At 37.7% G+C, this 20,777-nt stretch overlaps 1 protein-coding gene across 1 annotated transcript; it reads left to right on the top strand.

Moving 5' to 3' along the window:
• Positions 1–7,887: 7,887 nt before the first annotated feature.
• LOC149003850 (subtilisin-like protease SBT5.4) lies at positions 7,888–15,850 on the top strand. The gene is made up of 7 exons (XM_089169349.1): positions 7,888–7,977; positions 8,073–8,182; positions 8,319–8,416; positions 8,508–8,672; positions 13,508–13,616; positions 13,982–15,192; positions 15,297–15,850. Exons 1-7 carry the CDS (start codon positions 7,888–7,890, stop codon positions 15,848–15,850), a joined length of 2,337 nt encoding a protein of 778 aa, XP_089025475.1.
• The last annotated feature ends 4,927 nt before the right edge of the window (positions 15,851–20,777 follow it).

The following is a 20,777-nucleotide window of genomic DNA, read 5'->3' as shown; positions in this document are numbered from 1 at the left end:
AATTGGACTTTGGGTCAAAAATAATTTCTGAATTAATTGTTTTAGTTAAACTCAAATTGGGAAGAGAGAGTGAGAGAGATGACAGTTACGAATTTAACAAACCGAGACATCATAATGCCAAAACAGTTTTAAAATTTAAGACCAGAACATAGCAAAGCTAGTAAATAATGTTAAATGATGTTAAACACTTTCAAAATAAAGGATATATAACTGATTATTTAAGACAAAAAAAAAAAAAAAAATCTACAGCAAGGACCAGACTTCCTAACCAATAGGGGATTTGTGTGAACATATTCAGAGGGAGTTATAGTGGAATACTATGGAGCTCCCAAGGTTCAGGTTTTGCTAACCATGGACTGGTTTTGCTTGTTTGTGATAAGAAAGCTGTTGGGAAATACCATGTCAATATTATTACATCAGCCTCCATTTGTTTTGATGATAACAAACATGAATTACTAATTGCTATATTGAGTTGTATTTATTTAGTTCAATATAAGAGCAAAATGATCAACTCCAATTCAATGCCGAATGCTAAGCCCATGTCAAGGCCAAGACCAAGCCAAGATGGACTTGAAGTCTAAGTTAAGATGAGTATGAAGAATGGAGTACAAGAAAACTCAAGAACATCAATGATCATCAACTCAAGCTCAAGCAAGAAGACTTAGAAAATTAGGACTTAAAGTCACTTCATGTGCACTCATATGTAATTGCACTTGACTATACACGTATCATGTCATTAGATTGACCTAGGATATGTTAGGAGAGTGTATGAGGCTTAGGGTTGGCTAGAAATACAAAAAACCCAATCAAGTCTCTGAATGCACCTTAGTGTGCACTCTATGTTGTAGATGGTTGTCCATCTGGTCATAGAGTGCTAGACGGACGACCGTCTGGTTCTGACTTAGCTCAAACTGTTATTTTTGTAAAACAACTATTTTGAGATAGAGCTCCGTCCAATTCAGATGGACGTCTGTCTGGACTGAAATTTCATAGAAATTTCTATCAATTGGGAGGTTGGGCTAAGCAATTGAATGTTATCTATAAAAGCCCAACCAACCCCATTTGAGAGCTTTGAAAACCTTGCCAATTGATCAACTACTCCCCAAGTACTCTCAAGCTCTCAAATTATAAGAAATCAACTAGATTTTGCTTTTCATCATCACTTAACCTTGAAGAACATACCATTGTGTTAAGTAAGCTTGTAGAAACCAAGTTTGAGGTGATTGAAGACGTTGATGGTGTATTCATTTCCATTTGAGCATACACTCTCATTGCATCATACTCACACAAGAGGTAAAGTGTCACACATCTTGTTAGATAACATCCTTCTTTTGTATATTGCTTCTCTTGAATTCTTAGTTTAAGTAGACTAGAATTGGTTTTGGGTGCTCTTGCCTATAAACAAAGATTATTTAGGTGCTCTTGCTCATGAATAAAAATTGAAGAGGAGAACTCTTGCCCTAGGATAAACAAAGATTGTAAAAGGTGCTATTGCCCATAGATTGTAAGGGTTTGATCTATACTCATTGTATTGAAAGAGAATCACTAGTGAAAATCTCTTTTAAGGCCAAGAGATGAGTGGACATAGACTTATAAAATCGAACTATTATAAATTCTTGTGTTGTGGTTGATTGTACTATCTTATCACATTGAAATTTACAATTCATCTTAAATTTGCAATCAAACAAAAAAAATTGGACAATTCCACTAGTTGCAACCTATTCACTCCCCCCTCTTAGGTTGCCTTGACAGAAACCCATGAGGTTAGTTGTACTAGGGACAGCTATTGTTGAGGGCTGAGTGTTTTGGTTCTACTAAGTGTGTAATTTGTTTTCTAAATATTAATAAAATAAAAAAAATAAAATAAAAAAGAAGAAAAAAAAAGAAAGAGAAAAAACATTCAAAATGAATATGATCTTTCACTAACATCCCTCTAAATCTCATCTATTGGAAACAAAGAATAATTACTGAATATTGCCAAACATTAATTCATACAAAGAATGTAGTACTGAACCGTAAAATCATGATTATCGAAATTAGAGAAACATAAAACTTTAGGGAGTGTAACATCAAATAAGCCTCAATTTTTTTCTTCCCCCCCCCCCCCCCCCTCTTCCTTTTCTTGCTTGAGTGCTTGTCCTTAAAAATAGAATATGTTTACAAAATCTTTATGAAAATCAAGCTATAAATTTACAATAGTTCTCAAAAATTCAAGGCAAAATTCATCTGATAAAACACCAAGCTTAGAGGCTCATGTATCAACTTCAAAATTTATCCAAGCATTATCCTAAGCCACTGTATATGTGAAAAAATTAGAGGCGCAAGCAGACACAGAAAATTTGGAATTTCTTTTGAAAAATGGAAGACATAGATCATGCATTCAAAAACCCCTTGTCATTCTGCAAATAACTCTGAAATTCCACTCCAATGGTCAGAATTGCATCTACTTTACTTCACATGGGAATTGAATTATTCTTTGTTAAGAGTATTTTCTTCAAATTTTGTCTGTCTTTGATTCAACATGGAAGCTTGGGATCACAAAATTTTTATTAGTCTTTACAGCTGGCCAAAAATATTGTCCGACCAATTGACATAACAAAACTGAACAACTTCAAAAAGAGTTTTAATCCTACTAATTTCTCTCACAATGTTGCCGCTTACCCAATCTAAGGATTCAGTGTGTCCATTGAGGGCAAAATTGCAACCTGACAATCAGATAAGACTGTCATATGTGCAAGAAACATAGAATCTCTAATAGATGGTACTTCTAAAGCAAGAACTGAAACAATACAACAAGCAACCCATCTAACCACAACAAAGTGACCCAAACAACATAGCTACGACCACCCGTTTCTGACACACCGCCCCATGCAACATCACAATAAATATGGTAGCAATCCTTCCTAGGAGAGGGAAGGTTTCTTGCAACCGAGTGTTGCATCTGGTCCAAACCTGGACATGAAAATAAGACTCGATATCATTTAATAGGAATGAAGAAAAAACACAGAGCTATGAAGGGTAGGATATATGCCACGAAACAAATAATTATTTCGGGCATTCCATATTATTACCCATAGAAGGGAACTCCATATGGAGTGGATATATCCAATCCATTTGGTTGGATTCAGAAAACCTACCAATAATAAAAGCCCACCAGTCCTTAATTGATCTCCTTTGGAAACTTGTGGTATCTAGCCTCAACTCTGATGCTTTCCAACATGCTGAAGCATGTGGACAATGAAAAAACATATGCACAATGGTTTCCACATGAGTGGAGCTAGCACAAGAATTGAAGCACATAGGTGAAAGTGCAATATCCATAAGGAAAAAGTTTTGACTTGTGGGCGAAGCATCATGAGCCGCTCGTCAAACAAAACTCTGAACTTAGGAAGATTTCTCAAATCCCAAATCAAAATTACTATCCAAAGAAGCAGTTGGGGAAGATCGTTGCGGTCTAGACGTAGTAACTGAAAGATAATAATCGGTTTTAACATTAAACTTCCCATTATTGGAGGGTTTCCAAGCCCAAGAGTCAGATTCCTAGGATAGAACTGGGAGGGTCAAAATTGCTAGAGTTTCCTCCCTTGTAAAGATATTCCTAAGCAAAGGCAATTTCCAAGAGTGAGACTGCCAGTCAATAAGCTCAGCCACCAATTGTGGCCCAAATTTGGAAGCTCTATATGAAAGAGACGGTGAACCAAGAATCCAAGGATCATGATAAATAATAGAAGAAGTACCATCCCCAATTCCTCTATTTAGATCCAAATTCAATACCTCCTTGCCTGCCAAGATGCTCCTTCATCCCCAAGAGGCTCCAACTGTAGTGATGTACAAAGAAAAGATGTGCCAGGAAAATATTTTGCTTTCAAAGTTCTTGCGCATAAGGAGCTAGGTTGGGTTATAAGTTTCCATATGTTTTGAGCTGATAAAGCTTTGTTAAAGTGATGGAAGACTCTAAACCCTAAACCCCCTTCCTTTTAGGAAGACACAGCTTATCCCATTTGATCCAATTTATCAAAGAGTTAGAGTTGTTCTTCCACCAAAAGCTCGAATCTTGTTTGTTAGCTTGTGATTGATTGTCTTTGGTAGAAGAAAAGAGGACATAGCATAGTTTGGAATCGTTGTGGCAACCACTTTGATTAGAACCTCTTTCCCTACAAAGCATAACAACTTTTCTTTCCATCCAGCTAATTTCCTATCTAGTTTATCTTAAATGTAGGAAAAGATTTGTGTTTTTGACCTACCAAAAGTCGATGGTAATCCCAAATAAAATCCATGGGAGTGAACTCCCGGAATTTGAAGTAGCTGACAAAAATATTGTCGCATGCAGGTTGGGAATAGTTCTACTGAACATGATAGAAGACTTAGCAGGGTTTATATGTTGGCTTGATGCCTCCTTATAAGCCTGTAAGATTTGTCCAATCAAGATGGCATTCTTAGCTTGAGGTGGGGAGAAAATCATACAATCATCCATGAAGAACAAATGATTGCTTTCAGGGGCTGCTCTAGCAATTTTTATACCAGGTAGTCTTGGAATTCCTACTGAGTATGTGAGTCTTGCGGGATAAGATCCATGATAAAGAATAAGGCTTGGAGGGCATCCCTAACGCAAACCCCTTGAAGGGATTATCCTCCCGTGCAATTGGCCATTTATCTTGATTTGGGATTCCATGGTGGAAATGCATTGCATAATCTAAATGGCTAAGAGTTTCTTGAATGAAGGTCCATTCCATTTTATCATAAGCCTTGCAAAGATCAAGTTTTAGAGCCATAAAGTCTGTCTTGGATCAAGACCTCTTCATGTAATGAAGACACTCATGAGCCAGGTCATGAGCCAAGTGGATATTATCAGTGATTGCCCTTCTAGGCACAAAGGCACTTTGAGTTTCACTAATCAAACTAGCTAAAAGTGGGACTTTGAGATGTGAGTCATCTTAGGCACAATGGCACTTTGAGATGTATTCAAGGTTCTTCGACTTTCTTCAAAATTCTATAGCCTTTTTCAAAATTCTTCTTCTTTCTTCAAGATTCTATAGTCTTCTTCAATCTTCTTCTTGTTTCTTCAAAGTTCTATGACTTTCTTCATTACTGACATTATCCTTGCTAGGTGTCAGGTGTCTACAACTTTCACAAGTTGGTTTGAACTTTAACAATCCTAAAGCAACCAAGTGGACAAAGCTACAGATTAATGCTTCGGAAGAGTTCAATGCACAGGATGAGGAAGTATTTACCCACACTAATATCCAGCCAATCTCAATCTTGAATTGCTTTATGTGGAAGACGACTCATTGTCTGTCAGCAGAGATGAGCAAAACGTATAATTGGAGGATTACTTACGAGGGAGATGAAGCTGCTCTTTGAAGTTCAATTAACCATTTTACAAATGCATGATTTCTTAGTCATGGTAAATTTGGGCAGGCTTTAGAATCATAAATTTGTTCTATTGAGTGTTTATTCAGAATGATTGGTACCAATCGCTTGGTATGTGTTGCATTTGAGGAAAAACAAGGCAATGCTAGCGCAATCCCCCGCAATGATTGGATTTAACTTGGACAAAAAACATAGGCCAATGATTGGATCCAACATGGGACACATAGACATCAATTTCAAGTCTAATGACCCATCAATTCAAATTATTGGAGGGATGGCAATAACTTTTGATGAAGAGATTCTCTCTTGGCCAAAGATGTAGAATCAGGAATCATGTGTCTCAGGGATAGAATGCTGACTTTCAGTTTTGAGATGGAGAACGGCAAGAGTGAGGCAGAAATGTTAAATTGATCCATATAGAAGTTAAAACCACTTTTATCACCCTGATACCATGGTTATAGTGGTACAGGGATTCATTTAGTTCACGTTATTCTATAACGGCCTAATCAACTAACAATCAGGAAACAAAAAAAAAAAAAAAAAAAAAAAATGGTTTCAATGACACTTTCATCTTATTTGCAAGAAGGGCTTCTCATAGTTATGAACCGAATTGTACTCACTTGCAAGAGGGAATTCCTCAAAACCTTTTAATTCCCAACAATTACACCTAGCCACTCATTTAGACAAACTTCAATACCCAAATTGACATTAGCCAATTAGCAAGCTTTCTGCAGAATCCTAACCCAGCTCTTCAAATCATGCTAGGGACGGAAAAGCCCACATGCACATGGAACCATGGAGTTGCTACAAATGCTATTGCATCTTGCATCTTTTCTCAATGAGCAGTTTCTCTGTTTGGTGACTGCAGATATATATGCCTAGATTATGTGAGTTGAATCCTGTGAGATTGGGAGTATTTGGGGGCAACTGATGTTGCAGGTTTGAGGGATGGCACTTTGATAGTATGTTTGTAATTTTTCTTTTCACTTTTTAATACAAATGACCCTTTTAGCAAAAAAAAAAGGTATATATATGCCTAGAGCATGTTAGTCACCAAGTTTTAATGGAGTAATAGTTGAATCAGCAGGTGATTTACTAATAGTGAATCAAAAGGTGAATCTGCCTATTTATTCCCTTATAATAAGAGAAAAACTAGGTTTTAAGCTAAGCTGAATTCGATTCACGCGTTTGAATCATTGCTGATCAAACCAAAGAAGACGTCTGTCACCTCTCTATTATTTTCTCTCCGTTACCCTATTCTCATCTTTAAATATTTTTAGAAAAAAATGTGTTCACCATTCGACTCTCCCGCTCTCTCATTGCTGATCAAACCAAAGATGACTTCACATCTATTTTTCTCTCAGAATTACCCTATTCTCATCTTTCAAATGTTTTTAGAAGTTTTAATAATACTTCTTTAAAAAAAGAATTAGAAAATTGGATGACTTCACAATTACTAAGAATTATACATGGCATATTTTTACTATATAATCATATTAAAAGACAAAATTCCATATGCATTTGCATGTGACATTCTACTAATCTTATAAAATGAAGGGTTAGAAATTTCGAAGACCCTGCCAATGTATTTTCACAGCCGTTCTACTACTACATTTTAGACTCTTTTTTCTTCTTTTTTGTTTGGCTAACAGATCATGATCAGCCATATTAAGATAAGGAAAAAATTTCCATGCAAGTTGTGTTATGTTGAATACACCAACCACTGGTCTAACCACCGACTAGAATATTAATTAGCTAAACTAAAGGTTCGATTCACTCTGGCATGAGGCTAGTATCGGGCCAACTACATGAGGATGGGGAGCTTTTGTGCATTAACCGTGTTGCCTTAAAGTCGTTCTATTAAGCCCTAAAGCACACATTCTTGCTTGCCATCCTATCATGCATTGTCCTATATGGACAATCACGAGAGACAATAAGAGCTTGCGCTGCTAACTAGAGTAATGTTTTGTGCCTTTGTCCCTAATATGTTGAGTTTAAATACCCCCATTTAATATCAAGTGACAATGCATACTTATAATTCTAATTTTTTTGTTCTTAACTTTATTTAGATTTCTCAATACCCTACTATAGGGTAGTGTTGCTTCCCAATCTGACTTTAGTATCGATGGCAAGCCATCGATCACCGCCATGGGTCCGATCTTGTCTAGAGGCTTTCGTGATCCAACCAACCAGTTCATCCACTTCAACAGTAATGAAAATGATTCTACTCAATTATTTTGATAGATAGTGAATCAACAATGGATACGGAATTGCCATCAAGTGGACAGTTAGTTATATTTTGATGGCTATCATCTAAATTACCTAGAGTTTTTTTGAGAGATGTCAGGAGGATTTTGTGAGATCCGGTTCCAAATGCCCATATGGTACGGCCACACCAATGGTTTTAGCTGTTTTCTATTTATTCCATGATAGATTGCTTTAAGTGAAACTCTTCCACCACCACCACCAAGAGGGAAGGAGGCTGGAGAGGGAGCTGAGATCTACAAAGAATAACTAATGGCTTTCCCAAGGTTTCCATTTCTTCTTCTTCCTCTATTGCTATTGCTTTTCTCCATCTTGCAGAGACCCACGTGGGCCATCAAAAAGGCATCAATTCAAACCATTCTATTCTTCTTCTTCTTGTTCTTCCTATTTTTCTCTGATTGTAATTCTGATAATATCTTACTCTTTCAATTTTGCAGTCTTATGTGGTATACTTGGGATCACATTCACATGGTCCTGAAATCAAACAAAATCATCTTGATCTAGCAGAAAAGTCTCATTACGAGTTTCTGGCAGATTATGTTGGAGGGTAAGAAATTAATGGAGCTTTCGGAACTTGGTTGGAAATTGTCTCTCTTTCCTTCTATTTTTCTAAATTTGGAGCTCTGGCTTTAATTTCTAGCTAAACTACGTTCTTAATTTCTCCATATTCTTCCAATGCACAGCCCGGAGGCAGCAAAAGAATCAATTATTTACTGCTACACAAGACATATCAATGGCTTTGCTGCCACCTTTGAAGAAGAGAAAGCAGCTGAGATCGCTAGTAAGTATTTAAGAGAAAGCCTCGTTCGTCCCTTGCTTTTCTTGTTTAAAATTTTAATGGGTGTTCATCGTTTTCTGTTCAATTCATGCAGAGAATCCCAATGTCATCTCAGTCTTCCCAAATAATTTTCATCCATTACATACAACCCACTCGTGGGAATTCCTTGGACTGGAGAAAAATGATGCAGTCAAACCTGGATCGCTATGGGAGAAGGCTAAATTTGGTGAAGATATAATCATTGGGATCCTTGACTCTGGTAACTACTACTTCTCTTCTTCTCATTCTGTGAAATTTTCTGCATCTTTAGCTAAACTTTAGAATTTGAGATTGCGCCCTGTCTAGTTGATAGAATCATTTAGTTTTTTATAAGGTTGGTTAAGTGGTAAGATTAATATTTTTTAGTGGAGAGGTAATGGTTTGACCCTTGCGGACAACATTTCATTTTCAGTACTACAAAAACTGAGTACCAAAAAAAAAAAAAAAAAGTTGACATATAAATGAATAAAAAAGTAAAAGAACGAATTTCTATACTCCCTTACACTCTGTATTACTAAAATTTTGATACTCAAAACTTTCATATTTGATTCCCCCAAGAAACCATACTGTCACACCTCTTTCTTCAATAATTTTAAATACCCAAGTTGCCCCTCTATTTAACTAACCTAGTTGATTTCTCTCTTATGGTTCACACTTATTACTTGAACCATTGTATCTTCACAAAAACATCCAACCACTACCGTATACAGAAATATACACTCACGAAAAAAAAAAATGAAATCAAACGGTACCTGAAAAGTATACCTACAACTTCTACTACACCAACACCTAAGAACATGGGTGAAAACTCTACCACTTAGGTGTCTAAAGTTTAAGAAAACAAAGAAATTGAGAAAGGTGACAAGTTTGAAAGCCCTAACTCACTTAAGAATATTGAAATTAATCAGATCTACCAATCAGAGAATTGAAGAATAAATGACGAGTAAGGAAAAACCACACAAACATACAAGGCATCATGAGTAGCTAGTCGGTTCAGCAGCAGTTGCAAGAGAAATTGTGGTGTTCTAATGAAGAAATCCCAAAGTTTGAGCTCTTTTCCATTCCGTCGCAGTGGCAAGAGAAGTTTTGGGGTAGCATTTTAATGAAAGAACCCCAAAGTTTGAACCCTTTGCAGCAGCTCGAAGAAAACAATGCATCTGTATAGGAACCTTGACTTTCCAGATTGGCATATTAGAGGAGATCTTAATCGAGGCTAGCTTAGGATGTGGTCATGTTGAGATAAACATCAAAATGAACCTGCAAATTCAATATGGTTTTCAAAATGAATGTCAAAACCAAGAGATCATGTTGAGATAAACTCCAAATTAAAATACGCGCATAGGAAGCATAAAGAAAGAGAAGCACAATAATTTACATGGTTCGGATCGTACCTACATCCAAAGCAAAGTCACATGACTCGGAGATCTTGCACTAATTCAAATCAAAGAAAAGGTGTAGAGTACAAAAGCTTACAATAAACATCTCTAAAACACACATAACCTGTCAAAATAACAAAACCAGGAATGATGCAAGCAAACATAGTAACATCGAATCAAACAACAATCTTACCTGGCTGAATAGACCAAATGAGACCCTTGATCAACAGCCAAAACTAGAGAGAACCCAAGAGAAGAGAGGAGAGACTCTACGAGCAAGCCAACAAATGAAATGAGCAGATTAGATTATATTTATCGCCTTGTATAATAACCATAATACTCCTATCAGTTAACCGAAGAGTCTAGTGCGTCCTTCAACTTACAAAAGACTCAAATGCCTATAATAATGTGTAATTACAACATATCTCCACCTTGACTCTAATAGATTATGTACAAGATATGAATCATTGTGACTCAACACTCTTAACAAAAAAGTTAAACTCTAGACATTCTTTAAGTCTAATGTAGCCCTAAATTTACTGTCTGGAACTACCTTAGTCATGATATAAGCTAAATTAACAGATGTACTAATCTTCTTAATCAAAACCCTTAGCAATAATATCCCCAATGAAATACAACTTAACATCTATATGTTTAGTTCTTTTATAAAAATCACTATTCTTAGACAAACAATCATCACTTGTGAATTACAAGATATATCAGTAAGAACACCACTATAACCAAGCTCACCTAGAATACCTTTCACCCAAAGACCTTTTTTTACTGCTTCAGCAAGTGAGGTATAGTCAGCTTCAGTTGTCAAGAGTTCAACAATATGTTGGAGTGTTGGATTTCCAAATCACAAGGTTATACTTCCCACAGTGAACAAATAACTAGATAATGGTCTTCTCTTATCCAAATCAGCAACATAATCATTGTCTCAATAACTAACTAAATTCAAGATATCATTATTATTATCATTATTATATTTAATAATCAGATTTGTTATTCCCAGGTTGACAATGAGAGGGGGTGAATCAGCGTCTTAAAAAATTATCTTTGATGTGATGCTTCTTTAATTTCAAAATAAGATTGATCAGAACGATCTCATAATTATTAACTACACACGGATGCTTCTACCACACACCACAACGTGGTTGGGTTTATCAGACAGTGTACCACTATTTTGCAATCAAAGTACTCCAATATGTGCAACAAAGAAAAATATAACAAAGACACTATGCACTAGAGTTTACGTGGTTCTGCCAAGCCACCTACGTTCATGGAGTAATATCCTACCCAAGATTTTATATATTACTCAATAGACTCCTCAATATTTTGACTACTACGACAGTCCAGGAATACCAATCCCTACTTCAGTCTGAAATGCAATTCAGGCAAAGGCATAACCCCAACCTCCTAGACAAGCACCAATTTGTCAGGTTACAACGTAAAACAATAATTCAAGTTCTCCAAATTACATCCATGGAATCTCACCTCCATATCAGAGCAAATTTGAATAAATTTCTTTGCAATTCATAGTCTTATTGCAAAATTAGGCAATTCATCCACGGAGATAATCGTCCCTCCCTTGAGCATGCTAGAATAACAACCTTTCTCGGCCAGTTGCCCTAGTCGCAGCTAGATGCGGGGGTGAGATTCCAATTTGATTTGGGTTCCTAGTTCAATTAGATTTCTCTTCTAAAAAAATCAAATCTTCTCTCTCCTCCTCACGCATGACACTCTTTGAAGTTAGATCCTCACAAACGAAACCCTAACTAGACAACCAATTAAAGAAAGCATATCAAATCTAAAAAAATTAGGGGTTTCAAACAATAGCATTACAATCATGAAATTAGTCCAAGCAATACCAAAAACTAAATCAAGAAATATGAAATAAAAAACCCAATCAAACAGATCTAACAAATAGAATACAAATTCTAGAACCAAATGCTTTGGTGCCAATATGTTGAGATAAACACCAAAATACGGGCATAGGAAGCATAAGGAAAGAAAGCACACACTGATTTACTTGTTTCAAATTGTAAGATCCTACATCCTAGACAGAGTCACACAGACTTAGAGATCTTGCACTAATCAATATCAGAGAAAAGGTACTGAGTACAAGAGTTTACAATAAACATCTCTCAAACACATATCCTCCCAAGATTACAAAACCAGAAACGATGCAAGCAATAACAGTTGGCATCCAATCAAACAGAAACCCTACTTGGTTGAAAATAGACCAAATGAGACCCTTGATCAATAGCCAAAACCACATATTACAGGGGAGAAATGAGGAAAGTAAACATCCTAAACCCTAGACCCAAAGAGAGAACCAAGAGAAAAGAGGAGAGACTTCACGATCGAGCAAGCCCACAAACGAAATGGGCAGAATATATAAGGGTTAAAACCCTCATCAAAAGAAGTATATAAGGGTTAAAACCCCAATCACTTAACCCAAAAGTCCAGTGCATCCTGTAACCTGCAAAAGACTTAAATGCCCATGATAATAAGTATAATTACAACAGCTAATACATTGCTTGTAATGTTCTTTCCTGAAGTGTTCCATTATCAATGTCTTGAAAGTTCACCTAACCGGCAAAGATTAATAAATAAAAGAATACAACTAGAGAAATGGGAAAAAGTATTACTAAAAAAAGAAAGTCAAAGTTTAAAGAACTATTGGAAGCCATGTGTGGCTAGGGGGACAGGTAGGACACCATGGGGGTGTTTAACTGGTTTGGTTGTACTGGGTAACCTATGTCCACAAAGATAATGATTTGATCTTCCTTCATTATATGTGATTGTGATACCTATCATATAACTTGAAGTCCTAGTTCATCGTAAGTCTAGGACTCTTGCACTCTAGTAGAGTTCTATTTACAAGTAAGGTAGGCACTAGGGTTTTACATTGATAGTGATCTTGTTTGTTTAAGATAAGGTAGAACTCTGAAGATCCTTATGCATTTGAGAAAGGCTGAACTTTAGAGATCCTTATGTGTTTAAGATAAGGGTAGAACTCTGAAGATCTTTGTGTGTTTGAGATAAGGTAGAATTCTGGATATCCTGGAGCATTTTCCAGTGTAGCAAAAGTTGAAGGTATCATTTGATTACCCCGCCCAAAAAAAACAAAGAGGTTGATTTTAGCTTTTAAGAACATACGATGGTTCAAGTAATAAGTTAGAGCCAGTTAATGTTGAACCAACTCATGTTGAAAGAGAGACATGATATGATTGAATTAGAAAAAAGAGGGGTAACTTCGGTACTTAAAATATCTAGAAAAAAGGTGAGGTTAGAGTTTGGTTTTTTGGGGGAATTAAATGAGAAAGTTTTAATACGGAAGTTTTAGTAATAAGAGTCTTAAGTATGGGAATGATAAAAAATTATTCTAAATAAAGATTTGCTTGAAATTAATGCATCATGAGACAACAATGTGAATCCATTTTATTGAACAAATTCATCACCCTCTTATTGATGTGATTTCCAACTCTGACTTAGGAAGAACAGCTACAAATCACTCATTTGACCTGAAAGAGTCTGTAGCAGCTGCATATGCAGTTCATCATGAAAATCCGTCCATAGTTTAACTATTTGTATTGTGTTCTTTCTCGTGACTTGTCAAGCTCGATCAGCTTTTCTGATTTATATCTGTTGACATGCCATGGTTTTGGGTCAGGTGTATGGCCAGAATCAAAGAGTTTTAGCGACGAGGGGTATGGACCTATCCCATTGAAATGGAAAGGAGGTTGTACTGACAGTGCACCTGATGGAGTTCGTTGCAACAGGTCTGCCCAGCCCTTTTCCCCTTCTTTCCTCCACTTCTCCTTTCAACTGATGAATAATATGTTTTTCTACTAATAACAAAACCAAAAACATAACCCTAAACATCACTTAAAAAACTCATGGCCTGTTTCTAACTTGAAGAACAGCAAAATATCAATGCATTGCCCTATCATTAAGAAAGAATTTATATTCCACAATTAACAATAATCGAACATATATAATATAAAACAGATGACCTTGTTTTTCCGATAAATAATTTAGTCAATTTGTGTTTGAAGTTTTTCCAGGTGTTGGGGGGGGGGGGGGAGGGTTTACTAAATTATCCATATGGTAATCGAGTTTGCTTGTTGGTAAATGGATTGTACAGGAAGCTAATTGGTGCCAAGGCATTCAACAAAGCTTTATGGGCCTCACTTTTTCCCAACAACAATCACACACGCGACGAGCAAGGTCATGGAACCCACGCCTTATCAACAGCCGGAGGAAATTTTGTAGAGAATGTTAGTTTCTTTGGATTTGGCAACGGCACATCCAAGGGAGGAGCCCCAAAGGCACGGGTAGCTGCTTATAAGGTGTGCGGGAAGCTCAACATTGGCGGTGGGTGCTATGATGCTGACATTCTTGCTGGTTTCGATGCTGTCATCCACGATGGCGTCGACGTTCTCTCTTGCTCCTTTGGTGGATCAAAAAAAAAGTACTTCGAGAACGGAGTTTCCATCGGTTCTTACCACGCAGTTAGGAATGGTATCCTTGTGGTAGCCTCAGCCGGAAACGATGGTCCGACGCCTGGCACCGTCACCAACACTGCACCCTGGTTGTTTACGGTGGGTGCAAGTACCATTGACCGCACCTTCCTATCCTACGTGAAACTCGGCAACAAGAAGCAAGTGAGAGGGCAAAGTCTCTCCCCAAGTTCCCCAGCACCCTTCAGTGGCGAGTTGTACCCTATGGTGACCGGGGTGGCCGCAAGAATGAACACATCTTCTGCTCAGTCAGCCTTGTACTGCAACAAAACATCTTTGGACCCAAACCTTGTGAAGGGTAAGATAGTGGTGTGCTTGGTCGGTGGTGGGGTTCCCTATTATCAAATGGGGGTGACTGCACTCTCGGCAGGAGCAGTGGGAATGATATTGACTACAAAAGACATAAAAGTAGTGTATGAAGAGAGCAGCGCCCGTGCTCCTCTCCCAACATCAAATCTGTCGTTCAAGGAAAGCCTTAAAGTATATAAGTACATCAACTCAACAAAAACACCGATGGCTTACATATCACCTGTCACAACAAAGCTTGGGACAAAGCCAGCACCTTTGATGGCTTCATACTCCTCCCAAGGACCCAACCCCCGAGTCCCTGAGATTCTTAAACCTGATATCACTGGACCAGGGCAGAACATCATTGCCTCTTGGAGCCCAAAAGCATCTCCCTCAGATGAAGATGGCGATAATAGTCAAGTTTCCTTCAACGTTATATCTGGGACATCCATGTCTTGTCCTCACATCGCCGGTGTTAGTGCCCTCCTCAAGAAACTCTACCCCAATTGGAGTCCCTATGCCATCAGATCTGCCATCATGACCACTGGTAATTAGTTAAGCCTCTCAAAGTCCTAAAACTCACTCCTAATAATTATGCATTCTTCTTTTTCTGGATTTGATTTGGTGATTATATTATCATTTCCTATGCAGCTGGAACACAAGATAATGCGATGGAGCCTATGTTAAATTCGTCAAACATGAAAGCAACTCCCTTCAGTTACGGAGCTGGACATGTTCGACCGAACCATGCCATGGATCCTGGTTTGGTCTATGACCTGACAGCCATCGACCACTTGAACTTTCTATGTGGCATTGGTTACAACGAAACACAAATTAGACTCTTCACCGAGACGAGAGAAGTTCACAAATGCCCCGAGCCCGTTTTCAGGCTCGTGGACTTCAACTATCCTTCCATAGCAGTTCCAAACCTTGTCAGCACCATGACTCTGACTAGAACATTGAAGAATGTCGGGTCTCCGGGTACATACAAGGCCAAGATTACTCCTCCTTCGGGTGTTTCCGTTTCAGTGGAGCCTAACATCCTAACATTTGATTCAATGGGACAAGAGAAGACTTTCAAGCTAACCCTCAAGACTAAGAGACTTGGTTATGCTAAAGATTATGTGTTTGGTGTGCTTAGATGGACTGATGGTCGTCACCAAGTCAAGAGTCAGATTGCGGTTAAGGCAGCAACTACGGTGTAGAGTTGCGAGTTCCTCCTATATGCCCAGATGGTATAGGAACGATGAATGGCATGATCATCAAAACATAGGAGTGAAGATACTGATTTCCATTATAGTCCAATAGCTACGAAGACAAGACTAGTGAAATTCAATTTGCTCATCCTAAAATGAAAAGAAGTGTCCCATTCATAAGTTTTAACGTACATAATCTTCTGCTGATAAATCTAATTGATGGAACTAGAGTTATGGGATCATGAATATTTCTCAAGTTGTTCTAGTTGTACTCAAAGTGGGAAGAGAGAGAGAGAGAGAGAGAGATGACAACTACGAATTCAACAAACGAGCGCGTCAATAATGCCAGTAACAGTTTTAAAATTTAAGACCAGAAGATAGCAAAACTAGAAAATAATGTTGAATGATGTCAAACACTTGCAAAACAAAAGACAGATGTGCTACACTCACTAAGTTAATAGTTGCCGCTGAGAGTCTGAGACCAGTCATTACCTACGATTCATACTTTTGAATGTATTAGTATTTGACCCTTTACATTGATCCCTCCTTCAAATATAAATATCTACAGAAAGGAAAATCAATCTCTCTCTCCATCTTTTTCTTCTTCATATGCTCATCTCTCCCCTACACTCGCCTAAATTCCTACTGTAAATAACTAGATTCTCTCTTTATCTACTGTAGTATCGTTCTTTCAGTTGTATGAAGCTTGTTAAAAGGTTGGTCCTATTTGCATAATGTAAGGCAACTTCGAACTTCTTTCAGTTAATTATTTTCATTGCCATCACTGTTTTGTCTTCTGTTGCTTTTTACTAATAGTGTGGTATCCGAGCCTGGTTCAATCTTAATTGGGGCTAAAGAGAGAAATACGAAAGATTGAGTGATTATGGCAACAAATAGATAGTCATCATCGCAACTGCCAATTCCCTTGTTCAATGGGGAAACGTATCAGTTTTGGAGTGTGAAGATGCAAACCTTATTCAAGTCTCATGACTTGTGGGAGTTAGTTAAGGAGGGCCTTGCCGAGACAAATGATGCTGCCAAGATGAGAGAAAACAAGAAGAGGGATGCAAAAGACTCTTTATTTACTACAACAAGCAGTCCATGAAGATATTTTTCCAACCATCTTGAGTGCATCTTCCTCTAGGGAAGCATGGTTGACATTGCAAGGAGAGTATCAAGGGGATAGCAAGGTCATCACTGTGAGACTACAGACTCTTAGGCGAGAGTTTGAAACATCGATGATGAAGAACGATGAAACAATACAAGAGTTTCTCTCTAGAGTTAAGTCAATTGTGAACCAGATGCGAAACTATGGTGAAAAATGCAATGATCACATCGTTGTCACTAAAGTTTTGATAAGTTTAACTTCACGATTTGATCATGTTGTTGTAGCTATAGAAGAATCAAAGGATTTAACTCAAATGTCATTCGATGAGTTAATGAGATCCTTGCAAGAACATGAAGCAAGGATCAATCGGCCAGAAGAAAAAAACAGAAGAGAAGGCATTTCATGTTAAGGGGGGAGTACGCTTCAGTAGCAGAAGATTTAAAGTGTGCAGATGAACAAACTTATGGCAAAGGTCGTGGACAAACATATGGAAGAGGTCGTGGACGAATTATTGGTCGAGGACAAGGAAGAGGAAGAGCTCAAGGAGTTCAATGCCATTATTGCAAACAGTACAAACATGTTCAAGCAGTCTGCTAGAGGAAACAAAATCAGGCAAATTATGCTAAATAAGCTGAATTTAATGAAGAAGGAGAAGATGATTGTAGGTTGTTTATGGCATGGGTTGATCAAGAAGCACATAATCAACAGGTGTGGTTCTAGGACAGTGGATGTTCTCATTTGTTGGAATTTATTAATTTGATTAATAAATTAAATGCCCAAGGGCAATATTGGAAACTCACTATTAGGGCGGTTACAAAATAGGGTTATATATTTTGGTAACCACGCATTAGTGAGTAAGTAACTGAGTGATTCATTCGCACGAGCGAATCTCTGAGAAACGGCGGCTCCATCTCTCTCTCCCTCTCTCTTAGAATCGCAGGCTTAGAAATTCTTCTTTCCTAGTATTTGACCTTCATTCCATTAATCCACGGCATTTGGGTTGTGGATATTATTCCCTTTCCCTGTGATTGTGGAATCTCGCCGGTAAATCTTTGGTGGTGGAACGAGAATGTGGATCTAGACTTCCGCTGCGAATACTTCAAGTAAGGGAAAGTGAATCCAGGTAAGGAATTTTTTCCCCATCAATTAATTGAATTGAATTACTTTTGATGTATTACCTACATTGGTATCAGAGCCATTTTTCTAGAGATATTACATACAAGAATGAGTTCAATAAATCTAGCATAAAACACAACTCATGCAACAAAAAATCACACTAGCATAGTCAACCTATGGGATAAGCACTTAAACCAAAAGAGATGCTAAAAAAACATTCAATCAAATTCTCATGCAAACCCAAATAGACTTATACACTAGCTTCATTCTGTGCAAGAAACATAATTGATAGACCCATAAATAAAAAATAGTTTTATTAACATAAAACATGCAATCATGTTAAAGCTATGAGGTGGTTCACACAGAACACTTCTACCTCATTAGCTCCCACTAGGCCCCAATAGGCCTTCAATGCCCAAACATCACACAGACTGTCGGGCCATTGGTGTCCAAGAGTTAGAAACACATTCTAATCCGGACAGACCAATATCCAAAAAAATCCATCTCCCCAGGCGGATCGTGCCCTGCCCGCACGGAATTCCGTCTCGCCTTTTTATGCCCGGCCGGATGACCGACCGCCCGCACGGAAAATTCCGTCTGGCATTCTGTGACCAGACGGATGACCGTCTGGTTCAGATGGTCGACCGTCTGGTCCAGACGGATGACCGTCTCCCAGACAAAAATTCCGTCTGGGTCACTGTGACCACTCTGATAATAGACGGACGACCGTCTAGTCAGACGGTCGTCCGTCTGGTCCATAGTGACCAAAAACGGCGATTTTTCAATTTTTCTTGAACGAAAAAAACGGTAAAACACGTTTTTTCACTCAAAAAATCATCCAAAAACACATGAAAAAATCCAACAATAAATTTTTAAACAAAAAATTATCATCATGGATTATCAATTCATGCAAATCTTCATTAGGGAAATTCAAAAGGATCTCCCACTCGGATCCGAATCAAAATTAAAGGTTTCCAAAAACCCTATCAATTCTCCAATGGGTTTCGTATTAAACCCTTGATCCTCCCATTGGATCCATACAATAAAATTAAACAATGGGGAGGAACAATAAACGTGGGAACCAATGGCTCTGATGCTTGGGGAGGCTTAGAATCGCAGGCTTAGAAATTCTTCTAGAATGCTTAGAAATTCTTCTTTCCTAGTATTTGATCTTCATTCCATTAATCCACGGCATTTGGGTTGTGGATATTATTCCCTTTCCCTGTGATTGTGGAATCTCGCCGGTAAATCTTTGGTGGTGGAACGAGAATGTGGATCTAGACTTCCGCTGCGAAAACTTCAAGTAAGGGAAAGTGAATCCAGGTAAGGAATTTTTTCCCCATCAATTAATTGAATTGAATTACTTTTGATGTATTACCTACATCATCACATGATAGGGAATTAAAGCTTATTTGCAGGCCTAGACAAGAGCTCTAAAAAGAAGGTCAGCCTTGGAGATAGCAAGCAATTACAGGTTGAAGGAAAAGGTATTGTGGCCATGCGAAACAACCATTGGTAAAATCAACTATCTTTGCAATGTTTTTTGTGCCTAATTTGTCTCAAAACTTGCTAAGTGTGGGACAACTATTGTCAAGTGGATTTATTGTCGCCTTTGACAATTCATCATGCTCGGTAACAAGTAAAGCATCTGGAAAAGTCTTGGTGGAGACAAGCATGATGCAAAATAAACTATTTCCTGTGGATTTCAAAAAACGTGGAGATATGTGCATTTATAGCACAAAAGGAGGGAGTTACAACTTTATGACACAAAAGATATGGTCATGTCAACATCAGTAGTTTAAAGATGTTACAGCAAGAGGAGATGTTAAAGGAATGCCTATACTTGGAACTCTAGGCATTTGTGAAGCATTCATTTATGGCAAAGAAAGTAAGAAGCCATTCCCTACAGAAAAGGCATGGAGAGCAACAAAAAATCTAGAATTGGTCCATGGTGATCTATGTGGCCCAATGCAAACCAAAACGGTGGGAGTAAGTACTTTCTACTATTCACTGATGACTTTAGTAGAATGAGTTGGGTATTGTTTTTACAAAAAAAGGATGAAGCATTGAATTATTTTAGGGCCTGTTTGGTTACATGAGTCTGGAGATTTCAAGGCCTCAGTTGAGAAGCAAAATGGACAACTTGTCAAAGCTCTTAGGACCGTCAGAGGAGGAGAATTTACTTCAAAAGAGTTTTGGTTATTTTGCAAAGAAAATGGGATTCGTAGAGAGCTCACAACACCTTACACTCCCGAGCAAAATGGAGTGGCGAAGCGCAAGAATTGAATTGTAGTAAAGATGGCAAGAAGCATGTTTCTGCCAAATCATTTTTGAGAAGAAGCTGTAGCAAGATCTATGTATCTTCTAAATATCTCACCAACAAGAGGTATCCCAAATCAAAGTCCCTATGAAATTTGGACCGGTAGAAGACTTGAGGTAAGCCACTTGAGGATTTTTCATTGTGTTGCATGCACTTTGATTAATTCTCTAGTTCGAAGCAAACTAGATAAAAAAGCTTTAAAGTGTACTTTTGTTGGTTATTGCAACAACTCAAAAGCATATAGATTGTTTAATCTTGTGAGTGGAAAGATTGTTATCAGTAGGAATGTTATATTTAATGAAGAAGGGAGGTGGACATGGCATGAAAACAGTGAAGGGGATGTACAAATTGAAGAACTAATTGTTGAAAATTAAGACAATGAAGCTGAGAAT

The sequence above is a fragment of the Hakea prostrata genome, chromosome 9, assembly GCF_041222555.1.
Source record: "Hakea prostrata isolate BN-2017 chromosome 9, UWA_Hpros_2, whole genome shotgun sequence".
Lineage (NCBI taxonomy): Eukaryota > Viridiplantae > Streptophyta > Magnoliopsida > Proteales > Proteaceae > Hakea > Hakea prostrata.
This window is presented reverse-complemented; position numbering and strand designations above follow the sequence as displayed.

What these genes read in the sequence shown, in the direction of transcription:
- LOC149003850 (XM_089169349.1), top strand. Translation starts at nt 7,888, where the DNA reads ATGGCTTTCCCAAGGTTTCCATTTCTTCTTCTTCCTCTATTGCTATTG. An exon ending in CCACGTGGGCCATCAAAAAG is followed by an intron (nt 7,978 to 8,072) that starts GCATCAATTCAA and finishes TCAATTTTGCAG; the next exon opens with TCTTATGTGGTATACTTGGG. An exon ending in GAAAGCAGCTGAGATCGCTA is followed by an intron (nt 8,417 to 8,507) that starts GTAAGTATTTAA and finishes CAATTCATGCAG; the next exon opens with AGAATCCCAATGTCATCTCA.